Here is an 18,463-nt window from a genome sequence, read left to right as displayed (position 1 = left end):
CAGGAGAGAACCCAACCACTATGAAGCTAAAAGGCACATGTCTGTCTCTGCCATGTTTTATATTGAGCACTTCCCAGTCAGGTCAAACCTAGCATTCTTTTGGCAGTGTGCTATATAGTAAATGTCAAAATGAATCCTGGAGATCTAGAGAGCACTTTTCACTCCCTCTCCAGGCTAGCCTCAGATCATCATCACACTAGGATGTTTCTTTGGTGGAAAATAAAAGCTTATGATTTGATTTCAAGTTGTTAGTCTTAAGTGTGTAGACTTGCTCATGAGGACTGTGTTGGTGACCAGGTGTGAGCTCTCTGTAGAGGGAAAGGAAGGAAGAGAATGGGACATACAGTTGAACTCTGAACCTTTCCTTTTTTCTTATTCCCGATGAAGAAAGCAGCCTTTCATTTTCAGACAATGGTTCAGGTCTTTCCTGCTGAGCTCTCCCTGCCCCTCTCTCCTAACCCCTCTCTCCCTGCCCCTCTCTCCTACCCCCTCTCTCCTACCCCCCCTCTCCTACCCCCTCTCTCCTATCCCCTCTCTCCTACCCCCTCTCTCCTACCCCCTCTCTCCTATCCCCTCTCTCCTACCCCCTCTCTCCTATCCCCTCTCTCCTAACCCCTCTCTCCTACCTCCTCTCTCCTACCTCCTCTCTCCCTGCCCCCTCTCTCCTATCCCCTCTCTCCTACCCCCTCTCTCCTACCCCCTCTCTCCTACCTCCTCTCTCCCTGCCTCTCTGCTCCTAGCTCCTCTCTCAGCTCCTCTCTCCCTGCCTGGTGTGAGTCTCTCTCTATCCAAGACATCCTGAACGTCCTGCTCTAGGCAGCAGAGCGGCCAAGAGTCCACTTCCCTCTCCACAGCCCTCATCCTGCACAGCAGCACCAGTCCCAGATCATGCTTCAACTACTATATACTCAAATAGCATATGGAGACACACACACACGCCGGACACCTAGCCCTTGAATAGACACACTTTGTCGCACAAACACATATGCACATGCAGACGCTATCTATTTCTCTCGCACACACACACACGCACAAGCTCCCATATATTAAGGGCAATTTCCAAACAGTCCACAGCCCACATTATCAAGCCCACTCTTCCTGTACAGATTTGGAGTGGCAGTGGAAATACTTTTCTTTCTTTTTTTTCTTGGCCTTGAGAGAAAAGGAAAGAGGCAGATAGACTTTCAGTGAGCGTGAGCTAATGAATGGGAGGGAGAGGGGGGTTGGACGTTTACATTCCCACCATTGACATCCACAGCAAATTGACTGTTACTACTTTGAATGGGTGTTCCTCACATGTCTGTGGTCCAGGCCCACTTTGCCATTCTAGCCGTAATAGCATCTATTTCCTCGGTAAATCCACAACATTTCAATTGGTTTTGTAACGGATCTCAACAACTGTTCTCCATTGGATTTCATGTCATTTTCCTAAATTAACTTCAGAGCCGGTTCCAGGGTTTCAGTGATCCACATACTTTACTGGGAAACACTCCCTCAGTCCTGCCTTCCAAAACAAGCTGGCTTACCAAGTGTGTTTGTGTGTGTATGCAGAGCCTTGGTCTCACTCTCCCCTAGACAGCGTCACGAAGAGCCCCTCCAGGAAAATGGGTCCTACAGCCCTGGGACTAGGTTCCATCCAATCCCCAGTCAAATGACTGTTTATCTATTTAGGGAAATATTGATAAATACGTCGCACCTCATGTGGAGGTTAAGACGTCATGGACACTCTGCATGACCTTGTCTGCATGTTTAGTACGGTTCTAGTGGAAGCAGAGATTTTTTGCTTACTGACATTTGGTTTACAGACTCACAAGTATTTACATTTACGGTAACACAGCTGATAAAAGAAAAAAAAATACCAGCTTGACTTTGCCTTACTGTATAATGATCATGTCATTGGTCAGACCCACACATAGCCTCTTTGAGGACAGTAGAACATGTAATGTACACTGCATAGTAAGATATAGCAAAAACAAGAAGCAGAAATGTTAATATTACATCTTTTCATCTCTCCCCATAGAGTGAACACACACTTAAAAATGGAAAATCACTAAAATAACCACAGTTTTAACAAAGGACAACTGTCCCCTCAAAAAGAAAAAAAGAAAAGATTGTGTGTCTGCGAATATGTTCAAGATGTGTGTGTACGTGCGTGTGTGCATATGTATGCTTTTGTGAGTGTGAGTGTGTGTCGCTGAAGTGTAGCGTCCCATGCTGGGTTTAGTCCTGAGGTAAGCACCAGCTTCACTTTGCTTTGGTAAAAAATAACAAAAATAAAAATAACAAAAACAAGCTAAGGAAAGCAACACATTGATATGCTGATATGCTACAAACAGCAAGCCCTTAAATTCATGTTTAAAACAGTTCTGATTCTAGGGCTAACAGTCTCTTTAAGCTAAGTCTAAGGCTTTATGATTCACTAAGTATATCACAGTGCATTCATGGCTTTAGGCTTCACATTCACCTACTGAGGTTGGCAGAGGCACAATAGTGGTCATTACACTCTGATCTGACACAAGGTCCGACAAAGTGGACAAAGGTAAAGCCAGCATGCTCTTCGAAAATAAACATATCAAGACACAACGACAATGGACAAAAAGTGGCTTTAACCCAAATCCCCTATAAGTGCTCTTTGTTGTTTCTTAAGGAGCGGGCGAGGCAGGTCCAAGGTCTGCCCACCGTTCTAGTGGCTGTGTCTGACGCGAGCCAGGAGGGGGAGAGGGGAGTGGGGGAGGGGTGTACTCAGATCTGAGGTCGGTTCTCGCCTGGTTCTCGGGTGTCGTGTTGTGTTGTGGATCAGAGGGGCTCGATGGCAGCCATGAAATGGGGCGTAAGGCCGTCAAGCAGCGAGAACAGTCGGGGAGAAGGAGAGATTTCACAGGGATTACTGGAGGACAGCAGCTGGGAAGTGCTGCTCACCCATCCGGCCGCTACACGCGCCTGCTCTGCTGCTAGCAGAACTGTCACGTTAGCAGCTCCCTGCGCGCGCGTGTGTGTGTGTGTGTGTGTGTGTGTGTGTGTGTGTAGGGACAGCTGGTAAGGCAGTGGTGCCTAGCCCTTTCAGGGGGTCAGTGAGTGATAGCCAGGCCTATATGGGTGGCCAAGTCCCACTGTAGAAGTTGCTTCACATTACCTCATTGTGGCACATGACTTCCTATCAGTCAGACTGAATCAGCGTACTGACTTGAGCCGAACAGCTTCTATTGATAGGCTGGGTGATGAGTGATTAGTGGTGACTGGAAGTTCTGCTCCAGGCCCTGCCTTGGATGGCCTCTGTATGTTCCCTCCCAGTGGGATGCACAGCTACACCCACTGTTGTAAATATCCCAGTGTCAGAGGCAACACCCATGCTTAGTCTCCTTCACTGGACGGATCAACACTCCTGCATTAGCGTGTCATCGGTCGGGTATGCTATGATAGCCCAGTTGTGAGATCACAGGGCTGTGCTTGCTGCTTTTTCAATAACAATTTTGATAGGCATGCACATGGCATGTGAGTCCAAACACATTCCTGTCAGAAAGGGGGTTGGGATGTGAAGGGTTAAGGCACTCGAGGAGGGAGCAACTGATCTGCTGTTGCTGATGCTGAATATGAGCCTGGGTTTACACACAGGGTTTGACGGGGTATGTAACCACCACAGAGAGAACAGTCTTTGTCACTTTATCTACACGCTGCAGCAAAATGCTGTCTTCAGTTATTCACTCCCTCGCGACTACAAGTGTAGGAATTTGGGCAGAAGCTGGAGAATAGGACACAAGGAAAATCCAGTACCCCAAAAACAAAATGACTTTAAAAGTGTATTTTTTTTTTCTTTTGTCCAAATGTTCCTCTAGGGTTTGGACAGAAGCCCTGAATCTTGTCAGCATGTGCTTGTTTTCTCATGAATGTACATTTCTGAATACTATACAGGTTTAGGGTCAGATTGCAAAGCTTTTCTTGCAACAGTTTGTCTTTGGCTTTTTTTTCAGTACATTACAAAAAATAAATAACTTTTATTTTGGTATTCAATTGTTTCAGATGTTTTGGCTCAATGTCTTGATAGAAAAAGGTGGGTTGCATAGACGTAAATACTGCACTGTTTTTGGTATTCCTTGGTCACAATAGACTGTCAATAGCATAGTATTATTCCCTTTTAGGAAATAATTTCAAATGCACAAAATGCAACATTAGGCAAAGGAAGGCACTTTTCCAAGAGTCTAAACCATTTGGTGTGCATCATGAGGCTAACAGCCCGAGTCAGAGTTTTAGATACATATGAAACTGAGGTGAGAGGCGTTAGAATACTGTAGGTTGTTCACACAGACGTCTTTATGGTGCTGGTGGATACTGAGCTGGTTAGGCGACTTATGTGGTGGGGGGGGATGTCTTAGCTGGGGGAGTAGCGGTCGATGGTGCGAGACTCAGAGAGGCTCTGCGGGGGAGGGGGGAGGGACAGCTGCTGGCCCAGGATGTCCATCTTGTCGTGGGTGAGGCCCAGGTGTTCGGCGGCCAGTTTGGACAGCGGGTAGAGGCTCTCCATGGCCTTGGCGTCGGCCAGCAGGTGCTGCTGAGCCTGGGCGAGGAGCTCCGAGGCCTTCTCCTGCTTCAGACCCAGGTGCTCCGCCGCGTACTTGCTCAGAGGGTAGATCCCCTCCGTGAAATCCAGCTTCAGCTTGCCGTCGGCCGTCAGGCCCGCCACCGCCCCGCCGCCGCTGTGCATCTTCATGTGGCTGATGAGGTTGCGTTGCTGGGCGAACTTGCCGCCGCACACCTGACACTCGTAGGGCTTCTCGCCCGAGTGGATGCGCATGTGCTCGGTGAGGCGGTACTGGCGCGTGAAGCGCATGCCGCACGAGTCGCAGGCGAAGGGCTTGAGGCCCAGGTGGCTGCGCATGTGCCGGGTCATGGTGCCCCGCTGGGTGAACTTCTTCCCGCAGATGCTACAGGGGTAAGGCCGGGTCAGCCAGTGGGTCTTCTCATGCTGCCGCAGGGTGGCCGGGTCCTTGTAGGACTTCTCGCAGGAGGAGCAGCGGTAGGGCCGAATGATCTCCCCCAGACCCACGCTCTGGCTGCTCTTGCTCTCCAGGTAGCTGCTCAGGCTACCGTTGCTGTTGATGCTGCCGTTGCCGTTGGCGTTGCTGGCGGCCTTGGCGTTGCCGTTGGTGCCGCCCATCTCCCCTCCGGAGTTGTACAGCTCCTCCTCGGTGTGGGTCTCCACGTGGGCGTTGAGCTGCTCGGAGCTGGGGAAGCCTTTGTCGCAGGGGATGCACACGTACAGGTTGTCGCCGAAGCTCTCCGGCTCGTAGGGCAGGTGAAAGCGGCCCAGGGGCCCTGGGGGGGAGGGGCGGCCCTCGCTGCTGCCCGTCTCCTCGCTGCCGGAGCCGCTCTTCTCGTCCTCGCCGTCGCAGCCCGTGCCCTGGTAGGCCGCCTCGCTCTCCTCCCCCGCCTTCCGGTGGTTGTGGCGCTGGTGGTGGCCCTCGCGGTCCCCGTTTCCCAGCCCTTCGTCCTCCTCCTCGTCCTCCTCCTCGTCCTCGGGGGTGTACAGTTGCTCGTGCTTCACCCAGCGGTAGACGTTGCCTACGTCCCTGCCAGGCTCCCTTTCCTCTGTGGGGGTGTCGGGGCTCGGGGGGCAGGGGTAGTGGTCAGGGCCGTGGGAGCGAGGGCGGTGGAGGTGGGGGTGGTGGGGGCCTAGTGGCTGGGTGAGGTGGGGGTAGGGGTGGGGAGGGAGAGACACAGCCTGGTCGGCTGTCTCCATCTTCTCTGTTGGGTAGGCCCCACCTTTGGGCCCCAGAAGGGGGCTGGCTCGGCCACTCAGCGCTCCTTCTCTCTCATCATCGTTGTGGGGCAGCGCTTGGGCCTGGTGGGGGTGGGAGGGCGTGTGCTGGGACTGGGAGTTGGGGCTCTTCTTGGAGAGGTCCAGGCCGTAGATGGGAGAGCAGTTCCTGTCAGTGTGGGCGGGCCGCTGGCTAGGCTGGGACTGTGAGGAGGGGTACACATGGTGGCCCTGGGAGGAGGTGGGGGCGTACAGCTCCCCGGCATGGGTGCCTAGGGGGAGGGGCGCAAGCTCCTCCGGAGGCGGGACGCGGGGCGTGTGACTGTTCACGATCCCTCCAGGGAAACAGGACTGGATGACAGGGGTGGGGACCCTGTACCTCCCCCCTGCCCCTAAACTCAAACTGCTGGGGCCAATCTTTGGATAGGGCAGGAATTCAGGCGTCAGGCGGAAGGGGTACTTGCCATTCCTCTTCAGCTTCTTCTTGCAAAGCGCCACCAGGTCCAGCAGTTGCAGGTAGCTGGCGGCTGCGAGCACGCTCCCCAGGTTGGGCTCAGAGGGGGAGCTAGGGTCCCCGTCGCTGAGACGGCCGGTGTAGATGTAGTCTAGAATGACCCGGAACACCCCAGGACTCACCATCTCGTGGTCCAGGTTGATGAGGTTGTCATGGACAACCAGGGACTTTAGATATAGGCTGCTGGCCGCCAGAATGTTCTTGTGAGCTCGGAATAGAGCGTTCTGCACCACAATGATGACATCACACAGGAAGCCCTTGGTGCGTTGGGTGTTGAGCTGCAGGAGGAGGTGCCTAGCATGACTTGGGACTTCCATGGCATCCAGCATTGTCTTCAGACCACCACCTGGAACAGCAGAAATCTGTAAACCTCGAGCAGCAGCCAGGCTTTACATTTGAAAAAGAAACACATAAAGGACTAGAGTGACAAAACAAGGTTTTTCAAGAGGAATTCAATGTTCTCTTTTTTTTTTTTATAAAATCTTATTTTAGAAAAAGATACATCATTGGTCACAGTAGGAGATTACACAGATTAACTTTTTGGTAGGCTTTCTTTCTCTTATACATGCACGTGTACATTGAGCATTTATGGATAAGCATCGCTAAGTGACTATGAAAGATAAATGTCTTCGAAGTCATTTGTATGAAAGTCATACACAAGAGGGTCCCACTATGAAACCGAGCCAGTTCTAAGGGGCAAAAGCCGTGGATTAGTAATAATGCAGAATTTTCAATCTACACTTCCTTCACTACAGAGCACTGACAGGAGAACTTTTTTTTTTTTTAAGACAGATATAAATATGTTTTCTGGTTTTTGGCTTCCTGATAAGATATTTCAGAAGTGGTGTGCAGACTTTTAAACAAAGTAAGAGTAGAGGTTTCACATGACGAACAGCAGGTATAAACCTAAGGGGGGAAAAGACACAACCAAAAGCAGATCTCTTGGAGCTACCATTCGGCCCAGTCATATAAGGAACTCTCACCAGAGAAACACTGGATGTAAATCACGGCAAAATGAGATGGCCCAATAGTTTAACTTGAGATGGACTCTGGAATTCTAATGTACACACCCATGCTCACATAACAACGTTCAGACAAACACGCATGCACAAACAAGCACACACAGACACAATTGCTCAAATACACACACAAAGTTGTGTATTGTTGCACTAAGCCTTCTGTAAACACTATTAACAGTACAAATTTAGCAGGATGTATTGTTCAAACATTGGTTACAGAAGATACTTTAGCTATGAGATGAAACAGTTTGTAACTGTCCCTAAGGCCTTGGTCTTACTGATGGGAAACAAGCGAGTAAATAAATATATCCGATCATGCTCTTCCTGACATAAGTTCATCCTCTTCTTGTTTATTTCATTGAGTATAAGCCCCTAGCTAGACAAATAGGGAAGTGGAATATTGCAGGAGGACTTTTAATCACCCGCTGAGTCTAAATTCATATGCTCTTCCTTTCTGCACATCAGAATCCCCCCCACTGCAAATGAGACAGTCATTTTAGAAGGAAATCTAGTAATATGGGTTTGTTAGGTTTTATACAGAGATGTGCATGTCTCAGACATGTTAGACTCCTATCTCCATAATAGAAGTCCATGCCTAATTGTATACGTTTCACTTGCGGTGTAATTTGGTTGATATATTCTTATTCCGTTTAAACTGAAAAGGAACTGCCTTTCAAATAAGGGATAGTTTAGGTGTAATAAAACATATAACACTAATAGTTAACAGGTGTCCAGTGCTAGTCGCTAAAAAAAACTCTGCAGTGTTTGATTTACATGGTGTCATATTTTTATATAAATTCAACCGATCGAGAGAAATGACAGAAATTCGGGGTTTAAACTCGACGTTTCTCTCCCTCTCCAGTCCCCCGCTCTAGTCGGCTGCAGCGCGCTGCTCACCACTCACATGCGGGTTGGTAGGCTACACACACACACGTAAGTTTGCGACAGGCGCCGTCCTTTCTTGTGCCTGTGTGAACGGGAGTTAACCACTGCTCAGTTATTTGCCGAAAGTCTAGAAATCGTCTGAAAGAATATAGACCGGCATCAACTGTGTCATATGCCGCACTTTACGCATGGCATATCACCAGATAATCAAAGTGTTTGCTAGTTGTTCGCATAGCAATGTTGCATTTGCTCTGGTGTGAAAACAGCCTGTGTAGAAAACGTTGAGATTTAAGATTGAGAATTAACATAAATGAGACACTGGTGCACAGGTCGGCTGTCGCCTCCGCACCTATCAAATGTCAAAAAGAATACTTCGCATATGCTGTTGGTATCCACATCATGACAGCACACTTAATGTTAAGTTGACAGAGATGTATTGTTTTTACTAATACTAAATTTTCAAATGTGAGAACATGTAGATTTGTTTACGTACAAGACTTGTAATGAGCATGCGTAAAAGCGCATTGTCGAAGGATCGCTGACATCAGTAAAGTCAGTAAATTAAAGCTGTTGATCAGCCTATGACAACAGTTTCGCAATAGAAACGTTACATCTATATTTACTGGTAATTCTTACGTTTGTTATGATTTAAAAATAAAAAAACGAGAGAGAGAGAGAGGGGGGGGGGGGGAGAGAGAGAGAAGAACGAGGCGTCATGATTTAAAAATGTAGCATCATGGATGAACATGTGCGTCCTCTTCCAGCAAGTTGACATCCCTCAATGCAGCCAATTACATTTATTTTCTGCTTTGTACAAGAGGTCTTAACAATGCACACAATCGCAACAATGGTTAAATTCGCATTTTATTCGTTCCCATATGAGTTCGTGTAGCCTCGTCAGCAAGCATATTTTGTCCGAGATCAAAAAACACAATAGTTATAATATTACCAGATGGATATTACCAGATGGCAATAATTCATTTTTAGGGTGAGTGCTGTATTTGGTGAATGGGGACTGAGTTTGAGACGCTCTCTGACTCGTATGATAATTTGGGATTCATTATCCCTTTGTTTGGTCTGTGTTGTCACTTCCCTGATAAGGGGTGAGGCTGGGTTTAGGCTGGGGGGGGTCTAAACTGCACCCTCCACGCTTCCTCTCCCCGCCTTCATCTTGTCATATTGCAAAAGACTAATATGTCATTTTGGACGATTTTGTAGTACATTGACGTTTTGACATGAATTATTGTGCATGTAGGCTATTTGTATGTTATGGACAATGCAAGGCTTAACATTAACGTACTAGGCCCAAGTAAGCCTATTTTCATAGATGTATTAACGGGAAACTTTAAAAGCATGTGTACACAGTGATCTAATCCAAGGCTGTAGAGGGCCACATTACTGCTTTTTCATTGCATCAAATACTGACTGAATCATGTTTTAAAAGTGTAGGGAAAAAATGTTATGTTCTTTGCTGGAATGGAGATTATTAAATAACATGATTTTTTGTGAAACACATTCGAGCATGAAACTGTATTTAATGAAAACCACTCTAAGAGTCTTTAAAAGTAGGCCTACCCTGAGGCGTCAGAGTCCTTCCGCTTCGGAGACGGCTTGTTTTAGAGAGGACATACTGCACAATCGAAAGTTGACTGAACGGGGTTTAGACACATCAGAGCGAGGTGTTTCGCTGTTCACACGCCCCAAGTCAGCTTTCACATCAGAATCGCTGTCTCTTGAACTTCCCTGTTATCGCTAAAGGCTATACGAATGCTACACTGGTGGAAATCACAAGCGCCGCTCCTACACTTTCCAGAGACCTCTGGATGTTCATTCATAAATCAGACCGGGATGAAAGAGAGCAAGATGAGCAAGGTTGCATGCCCCATTACATTTAGACCAAATGTCAAACACATTTACGCTGTATCATGTAGGGGTTTCATGGAAAGGAAAGTCATAGGTGCTTCAAATAGTTTAGCACCCATTTCTGAAAATAAAAGTCTACTCTATGTGAATTTATGTAAGACCTAATCGTTTTATCTGCACCTGTTTATGGCCTGTAGGCTATTCCTTTTACTCAATTTACTTTATTAGGCTACATGTGACACTGTCCGTATAAAACGGATTTCTGTATTTTGCAACGATAAGCGTAGATTAGAAATTGAATGTATTTTTTAAGTGGTTACAAATCCTTAAATTGAGACGGCCTATTTAAATTCATATCCTGATCAAGATCATTTTGTTTTCACTCTCGGCTACATTCACTTTGTGTAGGCATGTAGGCTAGTACTTGGGATTTCACTTTTTTTTTAGATTTTCTTGCATCCTGATTGTAGATTGATTCTGTGTGATCATAGGCTGTGCATTGACCCCTGTTCTTACAATCATCTCGATTTAGAAAACAACAGTGGCTTTTACTGTGTATCTTATTTAAGAAAGAAAAAACATAGGCTAATTAATTTCAATTGTATTCATTGCGTTCTCTTAATCATTCAGAAGCCATTTAGATTTCAGATGAAGGTTGACACCGCTTGAATCATGTTACTTTATAAGACATCTTAAACCCGATCCTCTCTCTCTCTTTCTCTGTTTCTTATCTATTTTACCCTTGTCCTCGCATTAGACATATCACAAGACGTCGACGCGCGTGAAACAGTCCCTGGTTTTTACCGCATCATCTCTGTGTCAATCAGCCAATGACACAAACTCTTCATCGCTCAATTTTACACTAACTGTTGCTTCCAAACATTTGAAGTTACATATTGATGTACTGTGTTCAAGTCAGACTGAATTAACTCGTCACATCAAACTACATAACACCTCTGCGTTGACACGAGAGGAACAGAAGTCCAGGCCGTTGTTTGAATCGAGTCAAAAGTGGGTATGAGAGACGCAGGAGCAATTCATTAAGATGTGTTGTTGATTTTAAGCGACATGGTGTTTAAGTTACAGTAACAATACAACATGGGCCTCTAACTTAAATGCATTGTCAATATAGAACTAAAAAGGCCTCCACAACACCTTTGGGTCATATATAGTTTATCCAATGACAATATGACATAATAACTGATAAGAGCTGAGTGGTTTATAATAATCAAATATCTCTTACCTTGTGATTTTTTATAGTATATTCCAATCATCCATTTGGTAATTTAACAAAAAATAACTCAAACTATTTTTCTTTCAAAAGGCCCACATTGGGATACATCATGACGTGCCACAGTATTAGGCAGTTATGTTTAAACGCAAAACCATATAAAAAAAAAGGGCGCATACAATATTGGCTAGTTATAGCCTATTCGAAATGAAACGAACTCAGTCAAAAACGAAAAGCGAACTCGTGTCGTCATGTTAAAAAGTTCTCTAAAATTTTCTGACAGGCTATACTGATCGTAGTTTAAAGAGCGGCACTTAAACGTTACCTGGATGCCCGATCTCTTCTGCCATCCGATGTAAGTCTCCCTTAATGATCATCTCAGCAGTCTCTTGGAGTCATTTCTGACGTTTCAACTTTGAACTGCCAGCCTCCAAAAACCATGCCAGTTTTCCAAGCACGTCTGCCAACTCTCTTTTATTATTAATTGCCATGAATTTCTTGTTGCTCTTCTCGTCCTCCCACCCACCCACCCACACACCCACCCTCTCTCTCTCTCTCTCTCTCTCTCTCTCTCTCTCTCTCTCTCTCTGCCTCCTCCCCCTCCCTCTCTTTTCACCTCCTCCTATAAGAAAATACGTGCTTAGTCCAGGATCAGTTTCCTTCTATTTTTTATTTTAGTAATTTCCTTGACTATTTTTGTGTCGAGGCAATAACGCGCACGAAGATGATAATGGAGCCTCTATGCGTCTTAAGTGTTTTAGCTCCCCGTGTGATGTCGGTCTATAATAAAACTAGAAGGTAAAATCGAGGGCAGGAACTTCAAGTGACCCCAACTTGAACTTCACAACACATCGCAGCTTCGTCTTAAAGAGACAGGCCGTTATTGTATATCACATAGCTCATTACAGTGGAGTTCAGACCTACAATAACAATAGTCAATATTGAAACAAATGAAGCGACATTATCTTTCTCTGTCTCTCTGTCCCTCGTTTTGTTTCTCTTCATCGCTCTCCTTATCACAATATACTGTGGGCAAAGACTTGCATGAAAATGTTTTTCTACAGTGCATTACCTGTGGATTCATGCACGGAAGCTTTTAGAAAAACGGAAAGAAACAAGCCATTTTCTATTAGCTGGATAGATTCTAACACGAATTCACTTTGTGAACCCCTAATTTCTCAATGCATAGAACTGTGTATATTTATAGCGAAGGGCTACGCCAGTAAACTTATAGTCCTAGTTATTTAGCTGACAATAGCTGAGGCCTATGATATATATTTGCCAAATGCCATATTATCTGATTTCCATTCCTCTGACTAATAATCTGAATTATTTAACTAATCTGAATTATTAACTAATTTGTGTGGAAATAGCCAATACAACCTAGTGCGTAGGCTAATCATGTAAAACAAAAATACTGACTGACATAACATTTAGGATCTCATAATTGAGAAGACCTGTTCAGATTTGTATATAAAAAAATCATGTTGAAGCAGAAAGCCTTTTGGACTTTCCACTAAGTAACAGTTTAATAGAGTAAAATCTGTCGATGTTTCGATGATTACTTCAAAATCATATGGAGATAATCAGGTTCCTCTAAACTGCTTGGATAATTTAATGCTGATATGAGATAGGCACGTTAGCCTCGGACGCTTTACATTTGTCTAGCCTACACATGCCAGTTGTCAGAGCCAACTTGAAAACCTATCGATGGCAGTTTGTATAGGTTAGCCTGCTCAGCACCTGGAGCCGCCTGCAGTATCCGGACGCCGTGTGAATATTCACGCATGGCATCGCTCTCTCTCTCTCTCTCGCTCGCTCTCTCTCTCTCTCGCTCTCTCTCTCTCTCTCTCTCGCTCTCTCTCTTTCTCTCTCACTCTCTCTCTGCTGTCATCATTAACCCACCTTGGATTCATGTCTGGTGTCGTGGCCGTTTGAGAGTTCTCCTTCCCGGGATTCCACGTACAGACTTTCTCGTTCGGCCCCAAATTCCGTACTGTTACCAAACTCTTCCGTGTTTTCAGCTGTTCTCTTGCACGGTACCCAGTCTCTGCCCCTCACAGTCTTTTATTTCTCACGTGCAAGAGTGCTGTATCAGACACCTCTTCCAATGTAGTTGGGGTTGGGGTCCGATCGAACCAGGGTTGCAAGAGAGAGGATGCGCACACAGCGACACCCACTGGCTGGCACACTCAATGGTGATGTGCGCAACAGCCTGTGGAAGATAAGCAAGTAGCCTACGGGATTGACAGCATGCCCTTTACTATGGATCTTGCGTTCTCATTTATACGTCTAATGTCGTAATTTTTTGTTGTTGTATTATATTAGACTAGATCGTCTAAAAAATCTGGGTCTATTTATTCTTTACGGCCCGCTCCACCGTCTTGCTATTGTCGTGGGAAACTTCAAACCAGTCGCATAGAATAAGACATACACATTTAAAAAAATGTAACTGCCAAAATGTTGAGCCCTTCTCAGACATAATGTTTGTATATTAGGTTACTATAGGCCATTTGAACAAAATCCTAATTGACGTAACATCAGCATATAGTAGTACACACCTGCAAGTTCTGACCAAGCAACGATTTTTTGATAGTTAAAATAGTGATATTCACACATGATGTTTTATCTAATTATCACTACAGATACTTATGGGTTAATGTCAGTCTAGAAATAAATGGAGCTGTGAATGTTCACCACATATCTTAAACCTTCCCCAAAGCAGCCAAGGTAAACACTTTTACAACTATTTAATTCTATAGAATAAGAATATCTACTTGACCAAGACCTGCAAGACTAATATTTCTTTGCTGAAAATATTTATAAAATAAAATATACTTCTATGTATACAGTTGAAAATTTGAAATTAAAATGTGAAATTAGTATTCCTTTGCCAAATATGAATTTACAACACATCTTGTTTAGATTCAAAATGACAACAAATTCTCAGAGTTGTTCAAACGTTCAATCGGACTGATCACTGACTGTCATAGCCCCAGGGATGTCCCCTGCAGGGACCTGTAGTTTACACTGTCAGTCTGGCCATAACCCCCAATCCTGTCATTGTCTGTCCAACACCAAGGTGTTAGTGATAAGACAAGCATCAGGTCCGCACCATGAGGATGCTCACTGATGGATTTGCCATCAGTGTGTTGTTGCACACAGACAAAAGATGTTGACTGAAGGGCTCTTACCATACTGAAGCCTATTCATGTCTCAAGCCGAGGCAATTACAATAGCAGCTGATTATCTCTTGATCCAGAGTCTTCCCTTTGAAATTATCCAAGTTCAAGATGCTGCTGTTTCATTAAAAGAGTGTTGACAAGAGTCTGGGTTTAGGAGCGAGGTATTGTCTCTCACTTCCAGTTTCCCATGATGAACTGTTGATAACCCCAGAGTAAGACACAGAGGTGGGCAGAACAGGGCTACCAAAGGGATGTAAGCCATCTTGAATCGGGGAACGTGTTTCAATTATTTATCTTTTTTTTCATGGAGTACTGGAACAGTAACACAACATTTCATGTTAAAGTGTGTGAGGGGGGATTTTACCATGTTTGGGATCACAGGGTGTATTACTTCAAGAATAAACAACGAAACCAAAATCTATATTGACAGAAGATCAAATTAAAGGGAAACACAAATTAGGAGGTTTCGGAAACATATTTATTAGCCTTTACAAGAAAGTTAGCAAAGTCTGAATGAGTAGGCTAAGTCTGTCTAGGGCAGTTGACACAACTTAGATGGCCGACACATCTCTATCTTCTCCTCTCTCTGTGGGTAAGCCTATATTAGCTGTCGGCCTAGATTTGCCTTATCTTCTCTATCACTCTCCACAGACCTGTGATGGATATTTAACTTCAGCTTGTCAAAACACAATTTCACATGATCTGGTGTGCGACAAACCTGAAACGCTGAACTCTTAATGAACTTAAGAAGGTTCCAAATTGCTGGTATAAGCAATGATTCAATTATGAGTGTGGGAGAGCTGGGTTGGAACCAGAGCTGGGAAGTAACAAAGTAACAAAGTACAAATAGCCTACTTCTTTACTGTATCCTTCCTATCAGTAGCCTAGGCTACTTTACTTCACTATTTATTTTTCTGACGTTTCACTTTCACTCCTTACATTTTATACACAAATATCTGTGCTTTCTACTTATTACATTTTCAAAGCAGGCTCGTTACTTTAGTTTTAATCTGTATTTGGTGGCATGATCAATATTATTTCTTGTCATTGTGCGCCTTTTTTCATTTCCTGGCAGATAATTTCACGCATAACAAACATAAGCTAGTCTATGAAGCTACCAGAGAGGCAACAAGAGGCAAAAGGCAACAAGAAGAATGGCTAATTATGGACAGGACTTTTAAGTCTCCCATATTCACCATGAGACTCACGCATTTCAGACTATGGCCTCGAGGGAGATGTTTGAAATTGTCGGTGTCAAAAAAGATTCCTGGGGAATGGGCTGCCTGTCTATAGTTTCTTTGTGTATTAATATATAATTATGATGTGAGGTCCAGTTACCAACGTGACACTAAAACAGGTAGCAGTAATGGCTACGTTTTACTCAGTATATGTCAGAGCCTGTACTTCTTTACTTTAACTTGAGTGAAAAAGTCTCGTCAGTACTTCAACTTTTACCAGCGTATTTTAAACATGATAATCTGTACTTCTACTTGAGTGAAGATGTGTGTACTTTTGCCATCTCTGGTTGAAACACAGACCAGAGAGCGAGCATGCACAGGCCCTTCCTGCAGGGCCATGGCAAGCAACCGGTCCTGGAGATAAGGCAGGCATGGTGCAGCTGAACAGCTACAGGCACTTAACAGTCTGCTGTCACCTCCTAAATCACACACCTCGTCTCCTACTTCTCCCCGTGTCAGAGCTGCATGTATGTGTGTGTATGAGGTAGGGAGTATAGGAACTCCCCCCAGACGGTTCTGAGGAGATGTAAACACTCCAGGCCCCAAAAGTTTGGAGTGCCTCATTTTAATTTGACTGATATCAGTCCAATCAGGTGATTGTTGAGCCACGATGGTCTGGCAGGCAGTCTGGGGCAGGAAGATGGTGCAGAACAGCACCAGGGAGAGCATGGCAGCTCAGCACCCTGAACCAGACAGGCAGCCTTCTTCCCCCTCCCCCCCCCCCCTCCCTTTCTGCAGACAATGCGGCCGCAGGCATCACCAGATGCGACGTAGCAGCCCCTCCTCACCGGGCTGGCCACACCCCCTTGAGAGCCAGCCCGTCACCAGAAATTGAGTGGTACGCTCAGCGTTACTGGCTGCCCTCTCACAACTCACTGTAATGAGCGGTTTTGCGACAGCTTTAGAGGCTAGGCGTGCAAGGCATGTCATTAGAATGAGCTGAGCTGTTGTGAGCGTTGGGTCGCTATTCTAGTTCCCTCTTTGCTGGGGATGAGTAATTATCATACCACAAGAGCCAGATTGGGAATACTTGTGGTTGAATTATGATAATAGAGGGAGATGCAAACGACTGAGGAACCCGGGCTGTCAGGGATTGGAGGTGAGAAAGGTTTTTTTGAGAGAGAAAAAACGGAAACACTAAGTGGTTAGATGTGGTCACATGACTTGGTCATTGGAAACATTGACCATGACATCCTACCTGTGTTAGTTCTGACCAGATAAATGGCTTTCAGTACCTAACGTCCTAACCACCAGTTCAGTCAAGACATTCACATGATTGATTTCACCATTGATTCATATACATGAAAATAGGTTTGACATTGGCGGAATGGATGTACATGAGGAAGCGCTCCCTGCCTTCACTGCAGCATGCATGACATGAGGCAGGGAGCAATGAGTTAGCAACATGGGGGAGAAGGGGATGGTGGAGGGTGGCAGCAGCGCAGAACACTAAGGTAATCGAGGATGCGTGTGCGTGCATGTGTGCGACTTTATAGCGCCGCCTAGTGAGCTAACCCTATGGGCTACGAACACGGCGATGGGTAATATGACGCGCGCTGCCCGAGTGCCATGCCTGAACTTCCTTCGCTCATTCCTGGTTCTGTCCTATACCAAGCTGTTGACCAGGAAGATAATGATGTTGTGTGTGGGATGTAGAGGGTGTGTGTTTGTGTATGTGTGTGTGTGTGTGTTTGTTCGCAGGCCAGCCCATTGGGCGTCTGTGGTGCACATGGCTGTCCGCTGCATGGTCTCTGCTCCCTGGTCTCTCCTCATTAGCCTCACACAGCACAGCCCTTCCATTCTCAGCCCCTCACCCCTCTCCCTGAACCCGTCTCCCTCCCCCCTGTCCCTCACCACTCTCTCCGGCCCCACACTTCCATCCCCTCTTCCTCACCCCTCTTATTCACCCCACTCCCTCACCCCTCTCCTCCATTCCCCCTTCCTCACCCCTCTTCCTCCCCTCTTTTCAACTTCCACTTGCTGCAAACTTGGGGGAAGAGCAACCTTTTGTTTTCTGTGTCCTACGCACTCCCCGGCCCTCCTCCTTTTCTCTCCTCTCTCTCCCGACTAAATCTCTTTTCCGGCTTGATATTCGCTGAAAACCATATGGTGTGTGACATCATGAGGACAGGAAGCAGGGAGAGGGAGACGGAAGGGGAGAGATTGGCTTGCCAGGGCCTGTGTGGTGATGTCAGCAGAGAGGCATTCTGGGAGGCCCATTGGGGGGTGAAGGAGAGCAGGTTGGAAGTGGGTTCACACTCCCACCTGGATAATCACAGGGGGTGGGAGGTGGGGGGGACACTTGGGGGTCTTGTGGACTTTGTGTGAACTGCTTTTCTTCAGGCAATGGTTTTGGTGTAGTGTCTGTACTAACTAACAGATTGCATGTTGACACGCTTGCTTATTGTACCCACTGATACATGCACACAAACATTCAAAAAGTACCCCACCCAGCCAAAAAGTATTTCTCAAATATTCAGGATCTTGTGCAACAGAGCACCACTGTGGGCACTAAGCAATCCCACATTGCTCAAGCTGAAGAATTCATGCACACAAGCACCTTCAGAAGGGCTTGATTCATGCTCGCCGATCTTCATCCATCTCTAGTCACAAAGTATCTCCAGATTATCTGCCTTCAGTCCCACTCACTGGCAGTCCCCGGCTGTGCACCAGGCTCTTTGTCTATCAGCCCGGCTCCCTCCCCCTCTCGCTCGCTCGCTCGCTGGGTGAACTCTGCAGCTTTGTTGGGAGGTCTTGGTCTCCATACCATCACCCC

At 45.9% G+C, this 18,463-nt stretch overlaps 1 protein-coding gene across 1 annotated transcript; it reads right to left on the bottom strand.

The window, feature by feature from the left end:
- Positions 1-4,366: 4,366 nt before the first annotated feature.
- hic1 (hypermethylated in cancer 1) lies at positions 4,367-11,641 on the bottom strand. Its single transcript, XM_067246844.1, has 2 exons — positions 11,590-11,641; positions 4,367-6,612 (listed from the first exon to the last, which is right to left on the bottom strand). Exons 1-2 carry the CDS (start codon positions 11,639-11,641, stop codon positions 4,367-4,369), a joined length of 2,298 nt encoding a protein of 765 aa, XP_067102945.1.
- Positions 11,642-18,463: the final 6,822 nt, after the last annotated feature.

Source organism: Osmerus mordax, chromosome 11 (assembly GCF_038355195.1).
Source record: "Osmerus mordax isolate fOsmMor3 chromosome 11, fOsmMor3.pri, whole genome shotgun sequence".
Classification (NCBI taxonomy): domain Eukaryota; kingdom Metazoa; phylum Chordata; class Actinopteri; order Osmeriformes; family Osmeridae; genus Osmerus; species Osmerus mordax.
Note: the sequence above shows the minus strand (reverse complement) of the source record. Positions and strands in the feature narration are given on the sequence as shown.

Excerpts from the sequence above, each read along its gene's own strand:
- hic1 (XM_067246844.1), bottom strand. The coding sequence starts at position 11,641 with ATGATCATTAAGGGAGACTTACATCGGATGGCAGAAGAGATCGGGCAT. Across the intron at positions 6,613-11,589 it reads AGAAGAGATCGGGCATCCAG|GTGGTGGTCTGAAGACAATG; the intron begins GTAACGTTTAAG and ends CTGCTGTTCCAG.